The 24,572-nt window shown below is 48.4% G+C and overlaps 8 protein-coding genes across 8 annotated transcripts; 5 read left to right on the top strand and 3 right to left on the bottom strand.

Moving 5' to 3' along the window:
- Positions 1-5,665: 5,665 nt before the first annotated feature.
- N7462_009562 (uncharacterized protein) lies at positions 5,666-6,800 on the top strand (the record flags this gene model as incomplete). Its single annotated transcript, XM_057081276.1, has 3 exons — positions 5,666-5,735; positions 5,804-5,971; positions 6,040-6,800. 3 exons carry the CDS (start codon positions 5,666-5,668, stop codon positions 6,798-6,800), a joined length of 999 nt encoding a protein of 332 aa, XP_056930113.1.
- Positions 6,801-7,561: 761 nt separating this feature from the next.
- On the bottom strand, positions 7,562-11,676 carry N7462_009563 (CLH domain-containing protein; the record flags this gene model as incomplete). Its single annotated transcript, XM_057081277.1, has 5 exons — positions 7,562-7,848; positions 7,921-10,205; positions 10,258-11,222; positions 11,279-11,305; positions 11,362-11,676. The coding sequence occupies 5 exons, from the start codon at positions 11,674-11,676 to the stop codon at positions 7,562-7,564; spliced, it is 3,879 nt and encodes a 1,292-aa protein (XP_056930114.1).
- A 197-nt stretch (positions 11,677-11,873) lies between these two features.
- Positions 11,874-13,255, top strand: N7462_009564 (RMD1 family protein; the record flags this gene model as incomplete). Its single annotated transcript, XM_057081278.1, has 2 exons — positions 11,874-12,209; positions 12,275-13,255. 2 exons carry the CDS (start codon positions 11,874-11,876, stop codon positions 13,253-13,255), a joined length of 1,317 nt encoding a protein of 438 aa, XP_056930115.1.
- Positions 13,256-13,561: 306 nt separating this feature from the next.
- N7462_009565 (uncharacterized protein) lies at positions 13,562-16,600 on the top strand (the record flags this gene model as incomplete). The annotated part of the gene is made up of 9 exons (XM_057081279.1): positions 13,562-13,836; positions 13,902-14,196; positions 14,250-14,442; positions 14,501-14,737; positions 14,818-14,915; positions 14,975-15,105; positions 15,468-15,573; positions 15,631-16,363; positions 16,428-16,600. The coding sequence occupies 9 exons, from the start codon at positions 13,562-13,564 to the stop codon at positions 16,598-16,600; spliced, it is 2,241 nt and encodes a 746-aa protein (XP_056930116.1).
- Positions 16,601-16,742: 142 nt separating this feature from the next.
- On the bottom strand, positions 16,743-17,946 carry N7462_009566 (Gfo/Idh/MocA family protein; the record flags this gene model as incomplete). Its single annotated transcript, XM_057081280.1, has 3 exons — positions 16,743-17,598; positions 17,654-17,829; positions 17,890-17,946. The coding sequence occupies 3 exons, from the start codon at positions 17,944-17,946 to the stop codon at positions 16,743-16,745; spliced, it is 1,089 nt and encodes a 362-aa protein (XP_056930117.1).
- Positions 17,947-20,328: 2,382 nt separating this feature from the next.
- On the top strand, positions 20,329-20,823 carry N7462_009567 (uncharacterized protein; the record flags this gene model as incomplete). The annotated part of the gene is made up of 1 exon (XM_057081281.1): positions 20,329-20,823. One exon carries the CDS (start codon positions 20,329-20,331, stop codon positions 20,821-20,823), a length of 495 nt encoding a protein of 164 aa, XP_056930118.1.
- Positions 20,824-20,937: 114 nt separating this feature from the next.
- Positions 20,938-22,467, bottom strand: N7462_009568 (uncharacterized protein; the record flags this gene model as incomplete). The annotated part of the gene is made up of 1 exon (XM_057081282.1): positions 20,938-22,467. One exon carries the CDS (start codon positions 22,465-22,467, stop codon positions 20,938-20,940), a length of 1,530 nt encoding a protein of 509 aa, XP_056930119.1.
- Positions 22,468-22,951: 484 nt separating this feature from the next.
- Positions 22,952-24,187, top strand: N7462_009569 (uncharacterized protein; the record flags this gene model as incomplete). Its single annotated transcript, XM_057081283.1, has 1 exon — positions 22,952-24,187. One exon carries the CDS (start codon positions 22,952-22,954, stop codon positions 24,185-24,187), a length of 1,236 nt encoding a protein of 411 aa, XP_056930120.1.
- Positions 24,188-24,572: the final 385 nt, after the last annotated feature.

The raw sequence follows: 24,572 nt of genomic DNA on the forward strand, positions 1-24,572 counted from the left end.
ATGTTTATGTTTTGTTTTTATGATGTCTTATTTTTAGGGTTCTCTCCCATGGCGTTGGCAAATTTCCATTCCCGACGACGATATATGAGTCAATGGGTCACGGTGCAAGGCTGTTGATATACACATACTGCTTGTGTCTTTTTACTGTTGCCATGATATCTTGTTCTTTTCTTTTCTTTTCTTTTTTTTTTTTGTGTGTGTGTTTTCGCTTTCTATGGATTTTGGTCCAGGGAGGAAGTCTACGATGTTGATACCCCGGCTCCAACTCTCGGTTCTGGAAGGTTCGCTCGATCTGTTCCTGCTCTTCATCTGCGGTGCGATCCCCTATCTTCTCTTGCATCTCATGTTTCGTTGGAACGTTTGACTTGGCTTCACTTCTTGTCCATCCGTCACGCCTTTGCCTCTCCACTTCTGCCATGTGGACATGGCTTTTTCTTTTTCTCTTGTCACGCATGGGCGTATGTACACGGATTTGGGATCTTGGATACAGCTAGTCATCGGGGGACGGGGTTATAAATGAATTTGTTCGAGCATAGGTACAGAATACGATGTCCTGGCTGATCACCCTCCAAATACCGGATGCTTCTTTTAACTCTGATCTCCTCTGGGAGCTTTTCTCTATCTCTCCTCGTACTATCGCCTCAATCGGTATACTCTCAAAGAAAGCCGAGCCCCAAACCATTAGAATCGTTAGTGTTACGCCCTAAAGCGCACTTCAAAGGCTCCGCTCCCGCTTCGATATCAACGGGCCTACGTCTCGAACGCACACGTACCCTGACCCATGCTTGCCCCTCCGCCAAAATCCGCATATGCCCGCAGTTCGCGCCAAACCATATATCCCTACCCCTCTTTCCACCACGGTAAAGCCTCTCGACCACAATGGCAATACCTCCGTGTGGCGTGTACCGTCGCAACCCACAGGCCCAAAGCCTGGGGCCTCCGGGCCTCTCCGATGCCCCACCCCCAGAGCCGGTCCCAGCAACCAGGTACAGCGAACAAGGCTGGCAGCCACCCGTCCATGGTTTGCTTTCCTAACTGTCGCTCTTTTTCCATGGATCTGTCTCGACTGGGTTCTCGCGGTGAGCTGCCGCCTCGTCTTTGCTACCAATACCTAAACCAGCACTGTGGACCGCCGATTTTTTTCTCTCTTATTTTACATTCCACCGGCGGGAAATAATGGCTATCATTGGTGGGGTTCTGGGCCGGAGATTTGGCGGAGCAATTATGAAGGATATCATAGTGTGGCATACTCATCGTACTGGGGAATGACAAAAGCGTCTAAGTACCTTTGTCTGGGAGTTTAAATGATGATCATCCTCGACGATTGCGATTGGGATCCGTCTCCCGGTTGAGGTTTCTAGGTTCTGATATTCAGTGTTCTAGAGGGCATTTCGGCTGTGCGAGAGTGCGCCTTTTGGAATTTCTGGTACGGAGCAAATCTTTTGCGATGGGCTTTGGTCTTTCGTTGGTTCGGAGGCTGAATACGGTAAGCGGTCGGTTGATCGGGACTTGTGGCGAGACACGACTTCCGTTACCATTTCCCTATCTCGAGCAAGGTTTCTATCTATAGATCGAGTAGGATCTGGTCTCAGGGGTAGAATTTTTTTTTCCTGCGGGTTATATTATATTATCTATTATTTGGTATTATAGTATATATTGTCGTATAGTTACAAAGTCAAGTCCATACAGTGACATTCATAAAGAGCGCCCACCCCAGGGCCCTATTACCCCAGGGTTATATTACAATCTGTCTTTCGAAATCCTCCACGGTTGATTATTGGAGACAACGGTAATCTGCTATTCAGTAGGACATATTTACTCTCTATGATCGCTTTCATATGACCTAGTACATGTGCAGTCTTTTGATTTTCTATGTAGGCGCGCACACTCTCCTTGAACTGTGTACGGCATTGTTTAGCGCGAGGCCTAGGGATAACGGCTATGAGGGTATTAGCAATCCAATTTTTTCAATACATTGTGTCTAGGCTCAAACACCTTCTTGGTTGGATAGTCTGGGGAAATCAAAGGGTGCTGGGGAAATACTAGCTTCATATAGCTTTCTAAAGGTAGATTGCCGTTGTTGGTTTTTCCTGGAGAATGGTTCAAAGAGATGTACCCAGCCCACGATGGGTGGAACTGACCTCTCCTCTCCATGCAGATAATGTCGAAAAGAGTCTGGTCCTCTATGGAGTTAGCGCTATCTTCGTGTCCATGGTCAAGCAAACATCCAATAAGAATAGGCCCTCCAAAAGCCATTGTACTTGTTCAATCAGTAGCTTATTCCTTGAATCAGTCTCACTTTACCTGTTCATGTCTCATCTCTATGCCAAGTATTGTGAATGTCTTGCACAGAGCACAAGCACCGAATAATCATTCAAACTTCTTTGCATGGAGACAGATTGGTATTGCAACGCTTTCAGCAATGGAGCTTTGCCATCGAGAAAACTGCACTGGCGAACTTATTCGTCCATTATATTATCGGGCTAGCTAGTCTAAGCAGTGCACCCGCAGAGGCGCACACTGACAAGCAAATTGACGCTGCCCAGATCCCTATGAGATTTTTTGTGCCCATAAAAGTCGCTTAGCTCAAGATTTCCATCTTGCAATGGAATCGCTTGCAATTAACCCTACCAAAAAAAAAAAAAAAACCTCTTATTTTATTCAAAGCTTCATCCGCAGAAACCTTAATCCTGTCGTAGTTAAATTTCATAATTTGGTTGATCTGCAAAACAAACCAGACTCTATCGGTCGATTAGTCGATAATCTCGGGAGTCATCCATGGCAAGATCTTAGCCCTGTCGACGGTGGAACCATGGCCTCGGGTCCGATCTAAGCATTACCATCCAGTGGCTCTTGACCCCTCTCTATGACAACATAAGACCAATGCAGATAGTCATTATTTGAGACAAGCAACATCGGCATATCTGCATGTACAATTTGCCAGTGTTTTTCGTGAAAAATGAAATGCAGACAGTTTGCACCAATATATATATATCTGAACAAGACCTATTCAGCATCGACTAACAGACCATAGAACACGACATACGTCCAGGACTAGATAATGGACCATATCATCCCAAACTTCATCAAATATATAGCTCCTTCCTCCCTCACCACACTCGGCCCATATAAAAAATCTCCCTCAAGACATAAAAAAAAAAAACCTAAGTCTCCCCAGTTCTACAGTCGAAGCAACTCCACTCCCCCGCCGATCCAACGTTCTATCGGACAAAAAGCTTCCTGATATGATAGCCCACTCATACACACCGATCGCTTCCAGAACCCAAAACAATGAGGTCAATACATCGAAGCGAGTCTCGATGCTGGCCGTCAACCAGAATATGCCGTCTCAACATCCCCATCATGCCCCTGCAGCCGGATATACCTGCAGGTTCTCCACTCGTTCGTACAGTAAAACAGTAGAACGACACGAATGTGTGCTCGGTTCTAGTTGATGAAATATACCATGTAATTCATACAGTGCTAACTACGGGAGTAGTGGAACCGGAATACCATACAGAACTCTCCCCACTTTCACTGCACCATCCGAATGTTCCAGGATGACGCGCGGTGCCGGCTCTCAGCGTCTGATTGGGGGAAACTTCTCCGTCACGGATCGTCCCGAGTGGAACAAAAACTGAGAAGAAAAAGGAGTTACGGTGAGGTGGGGAGAATACCGTTTAGTGACACAAGCAAAGCTTTTTGTCTTCTCTTCAAAACCGGCTCCACTTCCAAGAAAAACCCTCGCGAATGACACCAGTGACATCATAGGACTGGGGGGAGGGGCTGCATTGGCGCGAGACGGTGTGTACCGAAGGGTGTCCATCGGATAGGATTCCGTCTATGGGAGATTGATCTCAAACGGGTGCTCATGCTAGTGTCGACCGGCGCTATTTACAAGATGAAAGGATGGAAAATGGGGCTGGAAGCTAGTGAGTGAGATTAGAGTATCAGCGACTAGCGACGTTACATACATTTCCTCCGTACGCCGTCTCGTATACAATCCTGATCCACCAGGCTAGAGGGAGTGTACAGTACCGTCAATGTGCGAGGGGAAGATCGACAGGCACACAGCGGGGGGGGAGGGGGATGGTCTAGATCAAAATTTGGGTCGAGGCCGGGTGGGTTGAGGGGATTCAGGGCCTGTTTGGGCCCAGGCAGGCAGTGGCCAAGCCGTAGGTCGATTTAGGGCCACTCGAGCTGAGCAAAAGACCTGACGTCATAAAGGATGGGACACACACTAGCCACAAGAGAGGAATTGAGAAGCCAAAATGGATCAGTGTGGGGTTAAGAGCAGTGAAGGGAGAATGACAAAACTGAGCACGACCTGCCAGGAAAGAAGAAAACTGGCTAGTGCAGTTAGGTCAGAAAAGAGAGTGCTGTATCACAATGATTTCGTCGTCTTTGTTTTGTTTTCTATATGAAGAGGACATCTCGGCTTGTAAAGGTCTCTGGCCTCATCCACAGCCCCCGTTGGTGCTAGGGTTCCGGAAGCTTGGTTCCGGTTTCTTCAAGCTATTTAGTTCATCCTCATACTAATTGATATATGGGGACTTCACATTCTTCACTTACAATCTCACTCCACGGCCTGTCGGGCATCTATTGCTCGAATTCAAAATAAATTCAAAATAAATTCTTTACCAACAGCGTCATAGCAGGTACCGGCATCATCATGCATCGTCAAGAATTAGAGGTAGTCTTCAGGCGACGCTACTTTTATTAGCGCCAAATAACCCCAAGTCTCTCTTAGAAGACCATGAGCTGTCTATCATAATTCATTAGAACCCATGTGATCAAGTTAGCTCTTCAAACTTACTTATTGAATTAATGGCTCTCGATTCTTCCAATGATCCCTGCTGGTACGGTTTACCAGGTTTGCATCCTCTTGATGTATAATCTCTGGACATACAGCGAGTTGTCAGATTTCTGCCTTTATGAGGAGAATGGTGAGAAGTTCATTCTCGCCGCACATGCGTAATGCGCCGTCAGCACAAGCAGTTTACTCCAATCTGACCAGAGACTCTTCTCCAAAATTGGCTGCAAAGCTAAGGCCTTTCACAACCTTAACTTTCACAAGCGGTGCTCGGATACCTTCCCGTCCATTGCATGAAGGGTCCAATGTTCCAATCAAAAGCTATCAGCGACAATCTGGGTTGAGCCTTGGACATGAACAACCTCAAAGCAATGAAGGTGCATCTCTTCGTAATTCTGACATGTGCGTTGTTGGGCAAGAAGCAACGACCTGGTGACGTCGGGGTATATATTTGGAACATTTGTTGATTCAGATGAATTCAGAGGCATTCTTCTGCAGGTTGCAGTTTCCCCGTGGTCGTACAAGGAAAACAAGCTTAGGCAGAGCGCTGCTCCTCCATGGCTATACAGTGTATGTACATAGTATACAGTGTACAATTGTTGGTGTGGTATACTTCGCAGGCACGTGCATGTGCACGTCTCTATCAAAGAGAAGTCGTGCACCTTCCCAAACAGGCAGGCAACACCTCGACTCCCAACATCTCCTTTGCTGCTTCTCTTGTTCTCTTTTTCTCTTCCTTTCTTCTCATCCCTCAACGCATTTGTTCCCATCCACAAACTCACTCGTTTCATCAACACTGAGCTACAATCTCAACCCACACTCGTTCAACCATTGGAATCTCGTGGTAACATGATGTTCGTGAAATTCCATCTGGCCACGCTCATGGCTGTGGTGTTTTTCACGGCCAGATGCATTGCCGAGAGTAAGTTTGTTTTGTTCTTTCCCCTTCTTCGTTCGTCACCTTGTGTCTAAATTTATTTGTTTGTACAGATCTGGATATATTCGAAGAGCTTCAGGGCAAGCGGGATGTTTCTATGGCCCGTGAGGGTAGGCTCTCACCTTCTCCCATTATTCAGGCTGAGATACTGAAAATTTTGATACCAGCCAATAACCTTCCTGACCTGGCGCGTCGTCTGATCTATCAACGTGATGCCAATGGTCAGTTTCTTTATCTGTTATGTTTGGAAATCGTAATTCCGATGCTGATCCAACATTCCTTTTTGTAGGTACGGTGACAGGAACTGATACACCGTATTCGGGTCAGACTGCAACTGTGGTTATAAGCGCGGTTACCACAAGTCCCCCTGAGATCACGGTGCAGATTTTCGAGACGATCACCTTGTCTTGCCCAGAGATTTGCGCTGAGACCCCTGAAGTGGCTCCTGTTGAGACTCCCATCGCAACTACACTGGAATTCACCCAGACTGTCACCCAGTCTTGCAACGAAACTACTGTCACCCTTTTCCCCGAGCCTACCCCCACTCCTGACGCTACGACTCCGGCTGAAACTTGTACTGGTATCTGCGTTACGACCACTGCTGAGGCTCCTACGGAGACTGCCGCAGGGACTTCTATCCAGGTGACTCCAACTCTTACTACCACGGAGATTGCTACCGAGAGAAGCTCCATTGGGGTATGGGTTACAGAGTCTTGCACCAACATTAACTGTAAGACTGCAACAGTCGTAGTGCCTCCGGAAACTGTCTCTATTGGCTCTATTGCTGTTTCAAGCACTCTGGCTACTGTTCCACAGTCGTCAAGGTCTCTCACCGACTTGGTCATTACCATACAGAAGACCCCGTCTGCTATGTCGACTTCGGAGACTCGTAGCATTGAAACTCCCACCAAGGAAGCCCCCACTGCCATCAGCACTGAAAAGCCGTCGGGGACACCTATTCTTAACAGTGCTCAGAGCCTGAAATCTCTGGTCAACAAGGTGATTGCTGTCACTTTTCTCCTGGCTCTCCTCGTTGGAGGCCTTCTGTGAAATCGAAAACTTGAGACTGCGAACCATTCTTTCCCCATCTCCAGGCCTATTGCATGGATGCCGGTATCTTCCTGATGACCAAAGTAAAGATTTGGGGATGATGGAGTCATTATGCATTTATGGTTTCGCGGAAATGGAGTTCTTTTTTCTTATTGATTTGGCAGTTACTATGGACGACGTGCTGGTTCCCAGAATTCTGGGATAATTCTTTAATCACTTCATGTCAAACTGCCAGCTCGCTTACAGAATCTAAGTTAGCTTTAACTAATTCTTCAAATCAATTATTCCTCCACAGAGATTCGAATCATCATAACCTTGCAATATATTAGCTTTCGCTGCCACAATCTAACATATCACGAAACTTCCAAGCTGGTGAGTGATTTTATTGAGGTCTAATAAAAGAACCTTTTCCCTTCTGATCAATGGAAATACGATGCCAGAAGCAGACTGGTTGCATTTTAACAGGGTAATAAATAATATGAACAACAAGCAAACCCCGAGACGCCCTAGAAGAATGCACAACTAAACAGAATTCAAGACTCGGCCATGTAGCAATAGTTGCTGAATAATACTTCGTAGCCAGCGTTGCGCATACCGACACAAGAGTCATTCCGAGAAAGGTGGTTGGGTATCTCAAAAGAAACAATGGGGGTGTATATAGAGGCAATGTATGTGTGGCTCTGGCATATAGAGTATGCAGAGAGGTCTGAATTTCATCGTAAAAGCTTCAATCCTTCCTTTCTACTCTCCCTACCGGGCTTTCAAACCTCGCCTTCGCTGCCAAGGGACTCAATTTTCCTAGTGAGAGCACAGATCCGACATCCATCTCCGATCCTGTCTCGCAACAGTCTGGCTGTTGTTACTTTAGGACCAACGGTTCGAGAGGCTGTGGTTGAGGACGGTTCCTCAGATGGAGAAGATGGTCGAGGGGTGCGATCTGCAGAGCGGTCGGGGGTGCTTGTGTTGGACTGTTGCCGCGATGCTTCGGAGTGAAGATGGGATAGGTGGAAGACGTGGCCACATGCAAAGCCAATGAGGATTTCGCGCTCTGTGGAAAAGAATAGGGTTGGATATGTTAATCGAGAAGATACTTATAGAGGATGCTTAAGCGGGCGCTTACCGTTGGCTTGGAACGGGGCGTTGCAGCCACCACATCTTCCCTGCCCAGGCCCTACCTGCCTTGTCGAACTACCAGATTCCGAGACAGAGTCCTGGGCTGGGGCATTGGCAGGAGCTGTGCCAGAAATTGGTCCATCATCTACAATGTTGTCTTCACGGATGTTGAATTTGATGCCACGGCGTTGCCCTCTCCGAAGAGTATCCATTCCCAGAGCGACCTCACCCTGCATGACGCGCGCAGCACCCTGGCTTATAATCGCCTGCAGGTCATGTTCGCGAATTAACCTGGTCAAACCATCTCGTAGACCTTCAATCTCCAGCCCGCTTGGAATGCGTCGAACGAGCTTGATGGGATCAATGGAGGTGCCGGCCTCAACAAGCAGCCCGTGAATAAACTTTGGCTTGTCCATGGAGTAGTCGAGAAGGTCTTCCCATAGATCAGGGTCATCTTGTGTCTTAGCGAATGATATAGCCTGTGAAACATCCTTCAAGTCCGACAAAATTAGGTTCAAAGCTCGTTTCGTTTGACCCATCTTCGACAGCAGGTAGATCAGTTCTTGAGTAAAGTGTCGCTGCTCGCAGATATGAGTCGCAGTCTCGAAGGTATAGGAGATACTCGTTTGCAAAAACTCCATCAACAGCGGCCGATCATAATCCGCAAATACCTCTACCGCTGTATCGGCGAAGCCGTCGATGAGAGCCTTTCCTTCGTCTGCAGCTAGTCTGCTTGCTGCATCGCGGGCATAGGCTCCGCGACCTCGCGAAGGCTTTGAAGATTCATGCGGTGAAGATTCACCGCGCCACAGCGCCCGAAGGTAGAAATAAAGAAACAGGATGCGATTTGCATCCTTGAGCTGGGACACCACCGACTCGGGGCGGACAATGCCTGTATACGCTTCACTGACCAGTAACCGGATTGGCTCCGCGGCCATCTCCTCCAACTCTGATTTTGGTGCGGATTTCAATTTTTCCTTAGTAACGCGGATCAAGATGAAAGCAGGGATGTTATCTGAAACTGCATCTACAAGGCGATGCTCCCGAATCAAAGACATGGCGGCTTCCGCATCTTGCAGGCGGATATAACAGTGTAGTGCCTCGCGATAGTGCCCGCCGACCAGATACAATCTGGCGAGACAATCTGTGAGAACTCGCCATTCATCCGATTCCACACGGATAGAGTCCAGCTTCAATTGTTCCTGGATCGCCAAGGTGACATGGTTAGAATCGAAAAGATCCGAAGGCCATGTCTCAACCAGCTCTCTAAACCGACATAGGTCTCGAGAGACATAGTAATTCAAAACATGCTCATAAACTGAGGCAGAGAGTGAGGGGTGCAGGTCTGTGGGAATGTACGGAGTGAGCTCATCTAGCTTGCCCTCTTTGATGAACATCCACGCCCAGTGCTCCCACCGAGAAGCGTTGCGAAGCACCTTGCCACAAACCTCTGCGGCCTGGGTCCACTTATCCTCACTGACTAGCTGTTCGGCCCAAAGTTCACCGATTTTGGCCTTTTCTTGGTCCGAGGCTGAGGCCTTTATCCGGCCAGCTGTCATGATAGATGATTGATCATCAGCAAAGAAGTCTCCTAGGCTACTTTCTGATCTCAATGACCCAGAAGGTATCTCGGCCAGGTCGGCCATTAAACCTGCAGCACCAGGGTGCTCGTCAACAAGTTTCCAAGCTTCTTCGAATCGACCGTGCGAATTTAGCCAAGATAGTCGGTCCGTGAGATTTCTTTTCACGGCAACAACACAGTCATATGGACTGTGGACAAAAACTTTTGCGCCTAAAGCCCCGGAGACATCCTGCATTTCCTTGGACAATATTTCGTCACCGGAGACGTGTGTGGAGGCGAAAGAGGGCGGCGCTCTGCCGGACACTTTATCCCCGCTGCTTGTAGTACTGCGAATGCTGGCGCCAGAGCTAAACAGCCGGGCAGGGTACATGGTAGCATCCAATAAGCCGTGTCCAAGAGCCCCCAGAGCACCTCGCTGGACTACCTGTCCTTCAGGTGTTTTCCAAGGAGGTAAGACACTCAGATGATAATCGGAGGAAGTCAGTCCCTCAAAGCGGCTGGCAGATAGTGTGTCGGCGCTCAGCTCTTCCTTGGTTTCAATATCGATGATCCGTAACTCCGGCTCCAAGCCTCTTTGTCGTTGATGTCGTCCAGGCGATTTCCCGGTGACACTTTCAGGAGTAGTTGTGTCCGCCTCGATATAGGCAAGGATCACAAGGAGACGTGGTGTATACAAAGAGATGCCTGAGATTATACAGTCGGTTCGCAATCTAAAAAGTGTAAGTAAAGTGTCACCAGAGGTCAAATTCTCAGTAAGCTTACATCGTAGTGACCTCTGCGGATCCATATTTCTCCCCTTTGGACGATTTGCTTGCCCGGTCAGGGAATACATCGATAACCCACACGGTACCGCCCCAGCCGACAACCAGTTTCTCGACGTTCTTGACCGCTGGTGTCAATTTGGGTGCTTGTTGTGTCATGTCATCGCTGGGGTCCAGATTGTCATGGCTATCTAAGGCAGATTGATCAATCCATTCAGCACGCGCTTTCCATACACTGGCCATTTCCTCCCAGCCAGGTCGATTGGGCCGATCAATGTGGCTAATTCGTTTCCATGCAAACTCGGATTCCGAGGATTCCAGGTGTAGATTAGAACGCATGATCTTGATTCCCTCTTCGTTGACCCAGGTAACATATTTGCCCGACAAAGACCACCGAATTGTACCTATTGCGCCTTCGCCACTGTGCAGGATGGTATCTTTGCCGTTATTCGTGCCCAGTCCCATTGAACCGAGCCAGCTCGAAGCTGCCGCCGTTGCACCGCCCATTGTGGTGGCATTTGAACTGGCTCCGACTCGGCCACCAGTAGTTAAAATCAACTCTCCCGCGAGACCACCAGATAAAAACGTCCTGTCACTTTTGTATTCCGGGGAAAGTGCAACTGCTTTAACTGGTCGCCCAAAATTTCGTTTAAGAACATCCTTTGGGTCGACTAATGAGGATATGCATACATTGCCGTCGATGGAAGCGGATGCGATATAGATAGAGTTTGATGGTATATTTGGGATAGATGCCTGCTTGGTAAATCTCGGATTGCCGCGAATACTGCCCGAGTTTGTTGAGGTGCGTGTCGGAGGTCGAGAATCCTCAGCGCCTAATCTGCTAGGAGCATCAAGTTTAACGTTTGGTAGGGGAGGAGGGAATGGCGATATGGATATGGATGTCACGCTCGCTGAATGAGCATGGTACACTCGGAGAGGCTGCAGGAGGGGCAACGACAAGACATGCTTCAAGAAAGTGAGCTTATTGCTAGACTTATTGGCATGAGCCTAAAGTGACTTACAATGACCCCATTATGTGTTCCGACAATCTAAATAAATGTATTGTCAGCTTTCTCTTTATGAGGGATCTTCAATTTAGACGCACCATCTTGTCTCCGGCAACCAGGAACGTGCTGGTCGCATCCCCGTTGCGATAGACTGATCCCAGGTGTTTAGTAAGGTACGCATATTTGAGCCGAGGCTCCTCGTCCTCCTCATCGGGATCATCTTCATCTTTGTCTTCATCTTCATCCTCGCTATCGTCGGTTTCCTCGGTATCGTCCTCGCTGTCCCGATGACGTTGCTCGTGTTCCTGAGGGTTCGTACCCGAGGGCGACCTGTTTCGTGTAGAGGACGTGCCGCACTCTGAGGCCTCTTTTTCAGGGCTCCCGTTCGCCGCTGTCGCGCCAGGCGCGTCCATGCCGAGTCCCTTGTAGCGCCCGGGGCTTCTAAGCGAGTTGGATTCGAGATGCGACGAGCAGCAAGCATCGAGCGGGACCTGGGCTGCAGCTCGGGAGCTGGGGTTCGGGTGGAGCTATGCTGACTAAGCGGATCAGAAGTTCCTCAACCCATGGCATCGTCATCGGCCACTTTCATTTGGGATTCCGTAGCAAAGCCATGTTTGCAAGGACGACCGTCTGTGCCGCTTGTAAGCGGTCGACACCTCTACGTCTCCTGAGACGACCGCAGAATCATTATCTCCATGCATCGCCAGCATTGGAACTTCCGCGCCGGAAAGATTTCTTTTCATCCAATGCCTTCCTAACACAAAAGCAGCTCAGCAAGAATGAGGGGTCGTCAGAACTCCCCGAATCCCAGAAACAGCGCAGACGAAGTGGGAGGACTCCTGCAGCTCCTACATCCCTACGGCGAGTTGCGGTGGAGGCACAAAGATCGAGGGATGGATTTCTCTCCAAAGCCCAGCTCAAGGAGCAGGGCATTCATCAGACTAAGGTAATACTAAAACCGAGTCAAGCTATAGGAAGGGAATCAGACTGACCTTGATATGATTTTCACAGACAGTGACAGCCTATGCTGTGGCTGAACAATTCAACATTCGCCAAGTCCGAGAAATTTTACAAGAGAAAGGCTATGAACCAGATCCATTAAACACCGGCCTTTACCCACAGGTAGTTCACGTTCAAATACCTATCGACTCGATACGCCGGGTTGGGAACCCATCAACAACTGGTCTAGCCTCTGATGAAGTCGGCGATGTGTTTGTTTTTCCGTCAGGAACCGTGGTGGCATGGTCGCTCCCTGAAGGGTTCACATCATTTTTGGCGACTCGAACTCTTCTTCCAGCTGCAGAAGGGGCTCATGTCGATGACCTCGAGACTGAGGATCTCGAGTTTGTTGAGGATCCTAAACGGGACAACAGTAGCATTAAAGGAGACACCATCGTTCTTGGGACTAAGTCCAGCAACGATGGATCTGAAATACCGCTTGCAAAACAACAATCTATTGATACTGTTTTGACCAAGGTTGCATTCTCTTCCGGTCTAGCCAGAAGTACAAAACTCGCGGTTCTTGAAAGTCTTCTCTCGAACTATTTCGAGTCGACCCGCACAATCCCGACTCTTCTATCACAAGGCTCCCGCTTGCCCTTTACTCGCGATTTCATTCTTCGAAAGACAGGGCAACTTCTCAGTGTGCGCGCACAGCTCAACCTCTACTCGGAACTTACAGACTCCCTCCCTGATCTCTTCTGGGACAGCCGGCATGAGCTTGGTCTGGAAGGGTATTATGAGCAGGTTGGGCGGGCCCTAGACGTAGGAATCCGCATCAAGCTCCTAAACGAAAAAATGGACTATGCACAAGAGATTGCAAGCGTCCTACGTGAACGACTTAGCGAGACACATGGTCTTCGCCTCGAATGGATCATTATTCTCCTCATTGCCGTCGAAGTTGGCTTTGAGGTGTTGCGGTTGTACAAAGAGAGACTCCACGAACAGGAGGAGATCTCACGAAAACGATCATTCGAAGCTGGAACTGTCTGACATTTCAAATACCCACATGCTAATTCAATAGAGATACCCCTTCCCTCTTCATATCTCGTATCCCGTACCCCTGGTAGCCGTAGTTGCACTGGACTCCACAGCGGAGCCTTCGGTGTTGGTGATGAGATGTGTGATCACCTGAACTGTGACGGATGATCGCCTTAGTCAGCGAGGCTTGGCAGTCTGGGGCGATAACAACCCCAACCTCCATTCAAGTTGTTTTGCCTTTTGTATTTCAGTCAATAATCCCTGCAGTTCTTTGGTTGTCAATAGTCGAAGCTTGGAATACTTAACTGGGTCTCAAATATGCTGGGTGAAACTCAGCAAGTCCTGGACATCCCTGGACCCCAGAAGCTCCTCAAGACCCTCGGTACCTGGTGGCTGTCGTCAGCTGCAGATGATAGGCCGATCCCAGGAACATCAAGATCTTGTCCTCTGTCAGAAACTAGCTGCCAAGTCAAGTACCATGGCCAAGATACCTGCTGTTTCAACTATCCAGGTGGCCAGATGTTGCAAACACAGTTCTGGGACGTTGACCCCGCGCTTGGGCCCGATGACTCGTGGACTATTCACGGTCTTTGGTAAGATTATCCCACACATGTGCAGAGCCGGAAAATTCATGTAAATTTAAATTAACACGAGCCAGGCCTGATCACTGCAATGGTGGCTTCGATCAGTTCTGTGATTCGAAGCGGAAGTACAGCAATATCTCACTTATCCTGGTGGACTCCGGTCGCGGAGACTTACTGGAGTACATGAGTGAGTATTGGAAGGACTTCCGTGGCGATGATGCTCATCTGTGGGAACACGAATGGAACAAACATGGCACCTGCGTCAGCACCCTTGAGCCTCACTGCTATGAGGATTATATCCCGCAACAGGACGTTGTAGACTATTTCGACAAATCAGCCGAGCTCTTCAGGCAGCTTCCTTCATATGAGGTAAGTCATAGTTTGAAAAGTTTTCATCAATGATGTTGCTAACTACCATATAGTTCCTGGAAGCTGCAGGCATTCTGCCGTCTCAAACACAAACATATGCTCTTGAAGACATCGAGGATGCACTAGAACGTAGCCATGGTGCTCCCGTTACGGTTCGCTGTCGACATGGCCTCCTCAACGAGATATGGTATTATTATAATGTTGCTGGAAGTCTTCAAACAGGAAAATTCGTTCCTGCGAAGCCAGGTGAGTCAAATTGCAAAAGATCTCCTTGCTTAGGTCATATCAGATTAACAAGCTGCAGATGGTCAAGTTTCAAACTGTCCTAGAAAGGGGATTCGGTACCCGCCTAAGCGATCCCAGAATGAGCCAACAAAGACAACTACTCGCGGCTCGGAACCCACCGCACCCGGTAGCCCCTTCTCGGGCAAAGGAAACTTGATGGTCTCGACCCTTAATCAGAGACGTGGATGCATCATCAGTTACGGAACATGGTATTCGTCGGGGACGTGTGCTACCTTCCGGACAAAGAGGGCCTCGGGTGAGTCTCTATTTTTTGATATGACGTTCTATTTCATAAGCCTAGACTAATATGAGCTTTTGTCGTTGAATTTTTTGCAGGAGACACATTCACTTTGAAATCAAGCAAAGGACTTTGCGCTGTCGAACACGATGTCTTGACCTGTGGTCCTCAAGTTGATACTCCAGCCGAATTTACAGTGTGTATTCTATCCAATAAGTGTCTAATTGTCATGCTAACTAGGCTACTACTTGGCAGGTCAAAGATGAGAAACTCTGTTATCAAGGCAACACCACCTTCTACGCAGAGAAGGCGCCTAAGGGACAAGTCCAAAGCCCCGTCTTCGTCACCTCAGATGAACATCCTATTGAGCTCGAGATCAGCTGGAAGTCAAAGGACTCCTACTGACCGCATCTTTCTCGTTCGGTATTTGTTAGCATCTCTCGGTATATTTGATGTCTCGGCTACGTTGAGACATTATTAGATCCATCGATTTACAATAAGTCACAGGGCATATTATCATAGCAATCTATCCATATTGGAGTATCCTACAATCAGTATCGCTTGTGTGTTGTTGCTGACTCTCCCCACTACTGAGCCCACTTCAGCAAAGTGGGTCTTTCGGGGAAGGCTCCGTCGGAATATTCCCCGCGTTAATAGACATAGAAATACGCAAGTCTACTGTACCCCTTCAAATACCGTAGAAAGCCCAGAAGGACCATCTTTTCTACATAATTAAGACGATTTATAGTTTCTCCTTAGACACATTGCCTTCCATGTCAAGGGAGCCCATCAACGCCCGTCGAGGCATCGAAGATTCCGGCACCATCATTATTGTGGACACTGCCGACTTCAACGTGAGTGAATTATCATTTTGAGGTTCTTTAATCATTACTTATCTCTATAATATCAAGTCAATCGCCCGTTTCGGATCACCGGAAGGTACCACAAACCCATCGCTATTATACCTAGCAGCACAACAACCCCAATATGCACACCTCGTGGAACGCACGCTTCAATACGCTCGCAGCCTACCCATAGATGCAACCTCCCCGAGCTCTCGGTTAGATCAGGCTGTTGAGTATCTTGCAGTGCTTTTTGGTACCGAAATTTATCGTCTTACGGGACGTATTTCTACTGAGGCCGACGTTAAGCATTCATTCAATACAAAAGAAACTGTCAATGCGGCACTTCGTATCATTAAGCACTACGAAAATCAAGGCATTGCAAAAGAAGGTGTCCGTATAAAGATCAGTGCTACATGGGAAGGAATACAGGCCGGTCGCATCCTTGAGCGGGAACATGGAGTGAGCGTTTTGATCACGATTGTATTTGGCATGGCTCAGGCAATCACTGCAGCAGAAGCAGGGGTCACATGCATCGCTCCTTACGTTGGGCGCATTGGAGACTGGTTCCGTGCCCAAGGATTACATCAAGACGAGGATATGGGCGTCTATCGTGTCCAACAGATGCAGAATTGGATCCGCAAATATAACCATCGGACGCAGGTCATGGGCGCCAGCTTTCGCAATATCAACCAAGCCAAAAATTTGGCAGGAGTTGATTTGCTGACCATTTCTCCGGCGATTCTGGATGACTTAGATCAAGACTTGAGCAAGGTGATCCCACAGGTTACACTTGAGACCGGTAAGCGCAATGGATGTTCCATTCTCGGCTAATTTGATGGCTCTACTGATTACTTCTCAAATAGCACAAAATGCCAATCTAGGACCTGTTTCTTACATCAATGACGAGGGTGCCTTCCGCTGGGCATTCAACAATGACCAATGTGCCGTTGAGAAGTCCGCGGATGCTATGCGACGATTTTCTGAAGACACGGAGCATCTGAAACAGCTTCTGGCATCTCAATTAGGAGAGAAATGAAATAGGTACCCAAGTCATAGATAATATGAAGTTTAATAATACTGTCAACAACCTATCACTCTATGCCTACCGAATCACACTTTATCCGGTTCCTGATGCTGACAGGTCTGGGGCTTTCCATCACTCTCGCCACTACGAAGCATTAACTCAAGCTATTGATAGTTAGTTTGGTAATCCATGAGATGGTAGTCACTAGGCTTACAAGTTCAAGATCTGCCAGCCCCTGCTCTGGGCTCTGCTCAGGGTTCTGTGTTCCCTTTGCTAGCGCCTCTCCCCAGGATCGAACCTCCGGTGGGACACCAGTGCGCTCATCTTTGACCATTTGTATATCCTCTTTTCCGTCTAGTGTTCTTACAGTGACTTGTGAATCCGAGACGGTAACACTTCCATTCTCGCAGCCGATTGTGAATTCATGGCCCACCAGAGGATTCCCATTGGATAGCTGGAAAGTTCCTTGGACCCCTGTGTTTGTTTTCAAAATGGAATCCAGAGTGTCAACAGGGAGTAGGTAACTTTTGAGCAGTGTCGTGAAAGCAGCCAGGTGAGTGACGTATGTGTCTGGTCCAAGAAGTAGTCGCAGAGCGGCCGCATGATGAACTCCACCATCAAGCAAGAAGCCGCCTTGGTGGGTCGGTACTTTTCTCCATTCCGTGTCTAGATATTGATTAGTATGCAAGGAATCACTCTCTGTGAGTAATGGGGACACCTCACTGAAAAATTTCCCATCCTGCTGGATGTTGCCGTACACCCGGGCTCGGAATCCCAGTACTGGCCCCAGCTGTTGAATTTTCTCCCGGGCAAGCCGAAAGCTATTCAGATAACGAATATTTTCCGCAACACTCCATGTTGCCTTTTTACCAGGTTTGATATTCTCATAATACCATTTGATCAAATCATTAGCTTCAGCTACATTTTCCGCGACTGGTTTCTCTGACAGAACGTGCTTTCCAGCAGAAAGGGCCTTGCGAACAAAAGAGGCCTGCTGGGCGATAGGAAGACTTGCCAAAGATGTTATTTTTGCAAGATTTTGTCTAGAAATAGATGATGACTCACGCGATAATTACTGCATCAATGTTGTTGTCACCAAGAAGGTCTTCATATTTCTGCTCAAGGTCCTCCGCATACAAGGCCAAAGCTTTTCCAGAAGCTTGGGCAACATCTTGTGCAGATTTTGATGACCGAGAGTAGATAGCCTTCAGTTCAAAATTCTCAGATGCAAGCACGGCTGGCTGTGGAGTAACTAGATGTTAACAAGGAGGACCCATCTGGAAAACAATGACCCCACATACCAGATGCTCTTCTTTAGCCCAGATTCCTCCGCCTACTAATGCAACTCCGATAGCCATTCTTAGTAATTGCGCAGAGAACGAATCTGAATCTTTAATCATACATCAGGTTTGTCTGATCACTTTTATACCTTTCGTGTAAAAGCGCTTGACAGAAGTGGGGTACAAGGTCGCACAGAAGTGCGACGAACGGGGACCAAACAGGGCACGGGGAACATCCCGGTGGGGCCGCCGAAAAAAGAAATATGAAAAGTGCTCGCCTTTCTTTATAAAAAAAGGAAGAAGAAAAACGACTGCCATTCTTGATTCAAAGTCTTATGGTTTTCAGGTTGAACGAATCCGATGTCTAAAGTAAACCCTTAATTTGGCATTATGGGAGGCGATGTTGCTTCAATAGCAACCCTTCCTTTTCAACTTTCTTTGCTCTCGAGGCAGATAACATCATCTTCTTCGAGAGGATCCTAGCGCCGAGGATTTAAATTCCAAACCTATGTATACTGCAGAAAAAGAGAACAGGGCAAGCGGTGTGTCTTGCTGGGTCAGCCTATCTGGTGCATAACTGGCTTTTCACAGCCATTCCGGCAGAGCCATTCGAGAGTTACACGTTTCTCAGCGTGATGCCCAGTATTTACCAGTCTTACGGATGATTCAATTCTTTCAAATTGGGATATATACGCGGCTATTGCTTTGTTATGCTTGTTTAACTGAAGCTTTACCTCGAGCCAGATCAGGTTTAGCTTCCCCGCGTTTCGGGGCGTCTCTCCGCACTCCCGCCCTCCCGCACTCCGCCACAAGCCCCATGAACTGTCTAAACTGCCACTCAGACCATCCTACTTAGTACTTCATGCCCGAGGACCCTGAGAATCTGCAGCCCATTCGTCAGGGGCGTTCCAAAACGCAACTAGCATGTGACACCTGTCGACGGCGGAAGTCCCGCTGTGACGGTGTCCGCCCAGCATGTACCCATTGCCTTCATGCGGGCGCTGAGTGTCATTATCGAACAGCATCAACTGCATTAGATAAGTGAGTGACGCCCCATAATTCTGGATCTTTTGATTATTAATTTTTGAAAGTGACTCTGCATTTATGCTTCGCTTAACAGCAATTGAGGCTCGTTTAGACGAGTTGGAAAATCAATCATCGCACCCAGACCCCGGGCATTCCAGAGATGGGAATGCTCCTCTTCATTCAAATGAGTTAGTAATATTTAGCCTTGATCGATTTCCCGAGTTCCACCATGGTGGCAATCATAAAATGCTGCATTATTGGTCTCGTCTGCGCATTAACTTGACCATTCCCGATGTGGATATTCTCCAATATCTGAAGCAATCCGAAGATCGAGATGTCCGGTTTAAAGAGCTATTACCGGCAGAACTTCTCCAAACTGCTTTGCCCCTTCCTCTGATTGAAAAAGCAGCTCGGTCTTTTGATAACGTACTTTCTCAACTACCAATCGGATTTGTCACGCTTCTTCAGAGCAGTGACTTGTTTGGGACTCGGATCTTGTCACTGCACAATTTACTATCCGCGTGCATTGATAATGGCATTGAGGGCATTCATCTAGGAGAAATATCTCCGAAAGACTTGCTTCTTTTGTGTATCTTTTATAGATCACTGCCAAGCACACAAGGATTCCGGACCTCTGATATTTGCTTCGCTATCGTTCTTCAACGTCTCTGGCAGGCCCAGATAGAAGTCGACGAGGTCTCTTTGCCCTTCCTGCTACTGGTGGCCCATGTCTTCCTTTACATATATGGGATGCCTTTCAAAGCGCTTGGAATACTTCGGATCTCGGACCCAATAATCACCCGACTGTTTAGTCGAGCTGAAACAAGGTAAGTATTCGCACTTTTTGTGAGCAGGGGCCCTCTGCTAATGACCACAGTACACCAAATGGACACGTCACCATGTTAAATCGGGTCTTTTATATTTTTCAAAGGTAGTGAAAGATGCTGAGTATTTCTTTTGACACTCGAAAGCTAAAATATTGGGCAGCGATATTCTCTCTGAAATAGATGGTACTCCATCCGCCTGTTTACCCCGACCTCTCTTCAATGACGCTGAAGTCCATTCGCCGGCAAGGAGTAGAGCTAGTGGCACACATAACATGAGCGAAGATCTATTTCTGGCCAACTTGTGGCTTCGTTCATGTATGAACCGTATCCTTACGCATATGTTCAACACAGACCAGGCCTACTGTCAACCTCGGGACGTGAGCTCAATTATTTCAGAGCTCTCTTTGCAGCTAGAGCGCTGGTTCCAAAATTTACCTTTAGATTTACAATTTGTTCGAGACGTACGCAGCTTTCGGCTTCAGAGGGCTTCGGTGCCGATCCACATGGTCAGTGAAACATATTGGAAAACCCCTGTTTTATCAGCTTCTCATAAAGATCAAATTTGCAGAGGGAACTATGTCTTCGATATCATGCGTGTGTGGCTATCATGAAACGACCTGTCCTGTACCATGTTCTATATCAGAATATGGAGAAATCAGCAACCACGCCTCCCGGCTCGGTATCTGAAGCAGACCGTCATCTCGAGCCATGGGTTTTAGAAATTTGCCGCGATTCAATCGAAAGCGCCAAGCTTATCATCCTTGTACTAGCTTCCCAATCGCGGCACCTGTCAGGAGGCTTACCTGCTAGCTCTCGTCTCCCTTTATCTCCTCTTCATGAAGACCAATCATCTCCGAGCTATTTATCATGGACAGATGTACAACTTCTCGTCGGTGCCTATGCGTTGCTGCTATCTGTGCAGACGGCTGCATCGTTTTCTTTCGCTTTCCGTGAAATTACAGAGATTGGTGAGATCTTAGACTCTGCAGAAGATGTCTTGTCGGGAATATCATCCCAATCATCGGGCTATGCGGATACGCTGGAGATTCTAACGAACATTCGACACACCTTCCAAAACTCGACTCCCTTGGCCGGCTTATGATGGATTGAATCTATCACGATACCCTGATACATGGAATCTGGTTGTGCACAGAACCCTCAAAACCAATCCTTCTACAGTGATGTCTCTAAAAAGTAAACCTTATCTTGACGACTTTTACACTTGCTCTCTGATTTGCCAATGCGTATCCTTTTCCATCGGCGCAGGACTTGCATCCTCTTCCTGGAACGAAAAATTGTACGTTGACCACTTCTTGGCTGGAACACGCTCTCGAAAGAGAATCGAGATCTCCAGGATGGATCGACCTGTCGTCTCACCAACGCAGAAGTAGATGTACCATAGAGAGAATATCGTCGTTCCCGCGTAAATAAATGCCAACATCGCTCCCAAATTGGCTGTATAGTACAAGTAGGGAGCAGTGAACGATATGACCCAAGTGGCCAGAAAAAAGGTCACGATCGAACAAGACATGATTTTGTTTCTATTGGGACCCACAGCCACTTCACTAGCATAAGTAAAAGCCAGAGGGCCCAGGCCAATATTGAATGCGACGATGACCACGTAACTGATTACCACGATGGCGATCGCCGGGCCGATGGTCACTTTGTGGGTTGCAATTGCACCAATGATGATGTACGCGAAGAACATCATCGACGTTGTGACAAGGAGGTTCTTTCGGCGGGGAACCTTGTTGCCCATGAGAATCGAGACTCCAACCGCAACAACCTGCAGGATATTCGTTATAAGCGAGATGGTGAAGGCCTGTGCCAATCCGAGAGACTGCGCAAAAACCACACCATACGAGTAGAAAAACACAATTCCGTTCATCTGCTGTGCTGCCATTGAGCCACATGAATAGAGCATCTTGCGGCGTTCGATCGGATCGGCGATCAAATTCCACCAAGAAGAATTCTTCTCTACTGTCTCATGGGCTCTTTGGCGTCGAACCTCCTGCTCCAAAGTGGCGATATCGCTGGTCGGGTCATAAGATGCATTGCTTCTATTGATTCGACGCAGCGCAGCCTCTGCCTCGCTGTGCCGTTCCTTGCTCATATACCACGTCGGACTTTCAGGGATGAAGAACAACCCAACAAGCATCATCAGTGGCAAGCTGATTAGCAGTCCCATTGGAATACGATATGACGCCGAAGAGTGCTTGATGCTGTTTGTGCCCTGCGTGATACCCGATGCCACCAGCTGTGAACAAGACTGCAAGAATTGGAACATCATCAATGCAGGACCACGAATCTGTCGCGGCGCGATTTCGCCGATATAAAGAAGACATGTCACGGTGAAGTTGCCAATCCCAATCCCTACTAGAATCCGGCCCAAGATTATGATGCCCTCGATGCCGGCGTCGGCTACCTGCGCTATGCCACCGGCGATAATTGAAATTGAGGCCATGGAAAACACGGCCTTGCGGCCCCAGCGTTCATTGACAGGAGCTGCGATCAACGCGCCCACCAGCTCGCCGACATAAATGATGGATGTTGTGATTGAAGTGAAACTTGCATCAAGCGCGAAGGCGCCGGTTGAAGCATCATAGTAGCCATAGACGTCCTTGAAGGCCTGCATGCCCAAGATTCCTGTATAATATGTCTGATCATAGCCGTAGCAGAGAGCTCCAATTGCGGAGATGGCACAGCAGACAATCGCCCAGCGATGGTGCTTGACCTTGAGCTCCATCGAAACGAGGGCCTAATGAGACGATTCGAATAAACACAAGGACGGAACGAAGATTGCCAACTGCATAGCCCCTTAGGTGGAATGGATGAAGAGAAGCTTCCCCAGATAAGTGGAGTTGTCGTTGCTGGACGGCATCTCCACCACCCGCAACATCGCCCACCCGTCAAACTCGCGAGCTTAAGGCAGACGACGCGCTCCTCCGCTTTTGCAAGTCCACAGTTTGGGGGCGGCCGGGAAGCTCCCCGAACCGTGCACCAATTGCAGCGGGTGGCGCGGCGGGAGGATGTGGGTCATGTTGAGGACTCCATGTCGGAGGATCCCCCGAAGGTGGAGAAGTGGGATGATAGCAGTGAGTACGGAAGATGGCCGTGATGGATGGACTTCAATGCTGAGGGGTAACGAGCGCTGGGTCCGCAAGCTGATATATAACACAGATGGAATAGCCTGACCGGACTGGTCTCGAGCATCCACCACGACAATCGCCATGCCTTATATAGTCGGCCTCAACAGCGGTTCCTCATTCGATGGAGTCGATGTGGTGCTCTGCACCATCGATATCGCTGAAGATGGTCATCCCTCGCGGCCCAAGTATGTGGATGCGGTGACCGTCGACTGGCCGGACGAGCTGCAGCCATTGATAATGAAGGCGTTCGAGAACAAGCTTTCACTGTTTGAGATGACGCGAGTCAACTATGCGGCAGGTGCTGTCTACGCCGAGGCCACCAATGCTCTTCTGGCAAAGGTGGGCATCAAGCCGGACGAGGTCGACGTGCTCGGCTATGATGGCCAGACAATCTATCAGGAACCTCCAGACCGAGCCAAGATCGCAGAGTATGTGTCTAGTGGGACCAAGAGTCTACTGGATCTGTGGAACAAGGGCGGATTCGCCTGTGGCTATTTCATCGTTGAGTCAGGCGTGGTAGCGGCATTGACCAATATCACGACCGTCACCCAGTTTCGGCCAGTCGACCACGCCCTTGGAGGATCGGGAGCACCCCTGATGCAGTATCTCGACTTTGTCTCCTTCCGCAACGACGGGCCTACCGTCACCCTCAACATTGGCGGTATTGCCAACTTGCAGCTCGCTGACAAAGATCGTCGCAACATGATGGCGTTCGATACCGGGCCGGGGAATGTGATGCTGGACCACGTTGTCAAGGTACGAGCAGGAAAGGCGTACGACAAGGATGGCGAACTCGCCGCCAAGGGCCAGGTGATTCAGCCTCTGCTGGAAGAACTACAATCCCACGAGTTTTTCCGCCGAAGTCCTCCCCGGTCTGCATGGAGATTGGACTTCGGCTCCCACTATGCCGATGATATCCTCCAGCGTTACGCATCTTCATCCACCGAAGATCTCCTGGCCACCTTTACGATGTTCACAGCAACCTCGATCGAGCGGGCACTGGTAGACTTCATTCTGCCCAAGACGAAGATTATGAAAGTTGTCGCCAGTGGGGGTGGAACGAGGAATCTCGAGTTACTCCGCCTCTTGACGGAGCGTCTGGCAACTCATGGACTGAAGACGTGCGTGAGCACTGAATTTGGTCTTCCAGCCGCCTACAAGGAGGCGATTAAATTTGCCACGTTAGCTTTTGCGGCAAAAAGAGGCCTTGCTAATAACATCCCGGCTGCTAGCGGGGCATCTTCGTATGCAGTTCTCGGCAAATTGACAATGGCACCAAGGCTTGCGCAGGGAACAGAGCCGCTGACGAAGGATTAGCTCTACCATCCATCGACAGAAGGTGAGAGATAGAAATATTTGCGGGTTTCATACGCTATGAGCAAATGAAAACCGCCACTGACGTGAACCAGTCATTCACGCATTTTGTCTTTGGGGTTGGATTGGCTTATGGTAGTGTGCACCAAAGGAACGGCTTATATGGACCGAAGTAGACATATCATATGTAATATGAATTATGAGAGAGATACGACAATCTGAGCTTATTGAAGGAAAATGTTCTGGGTGTTGATGAACAACCCCATTGAAGGTAGCCAGTTGTGCTGAGACAGAATATATATTACTGCTAATACTCCTGGTATTAATAATAAGGGCCAAATCTTCTATGACATGATCGTATGTCCATATACCTATAGGAAATTTTTAT

Source organism: Penicillium macrosclerotiorum (genome assembly GCF_028827735.1).
Source record: "Penicillium macrosclerotiorum strain IBT 26536 chromosome Unknown utg000009l_segment0_segment0, whole genome shotgun sequence".
NCBI classification, from domain to species: Eukaryota; Fungi; Ascomycota; class Eurotiomycetes; order Eurotiales; family Aspergillaceae; genus Penicillium; species Penicillium macrosclerotiorum.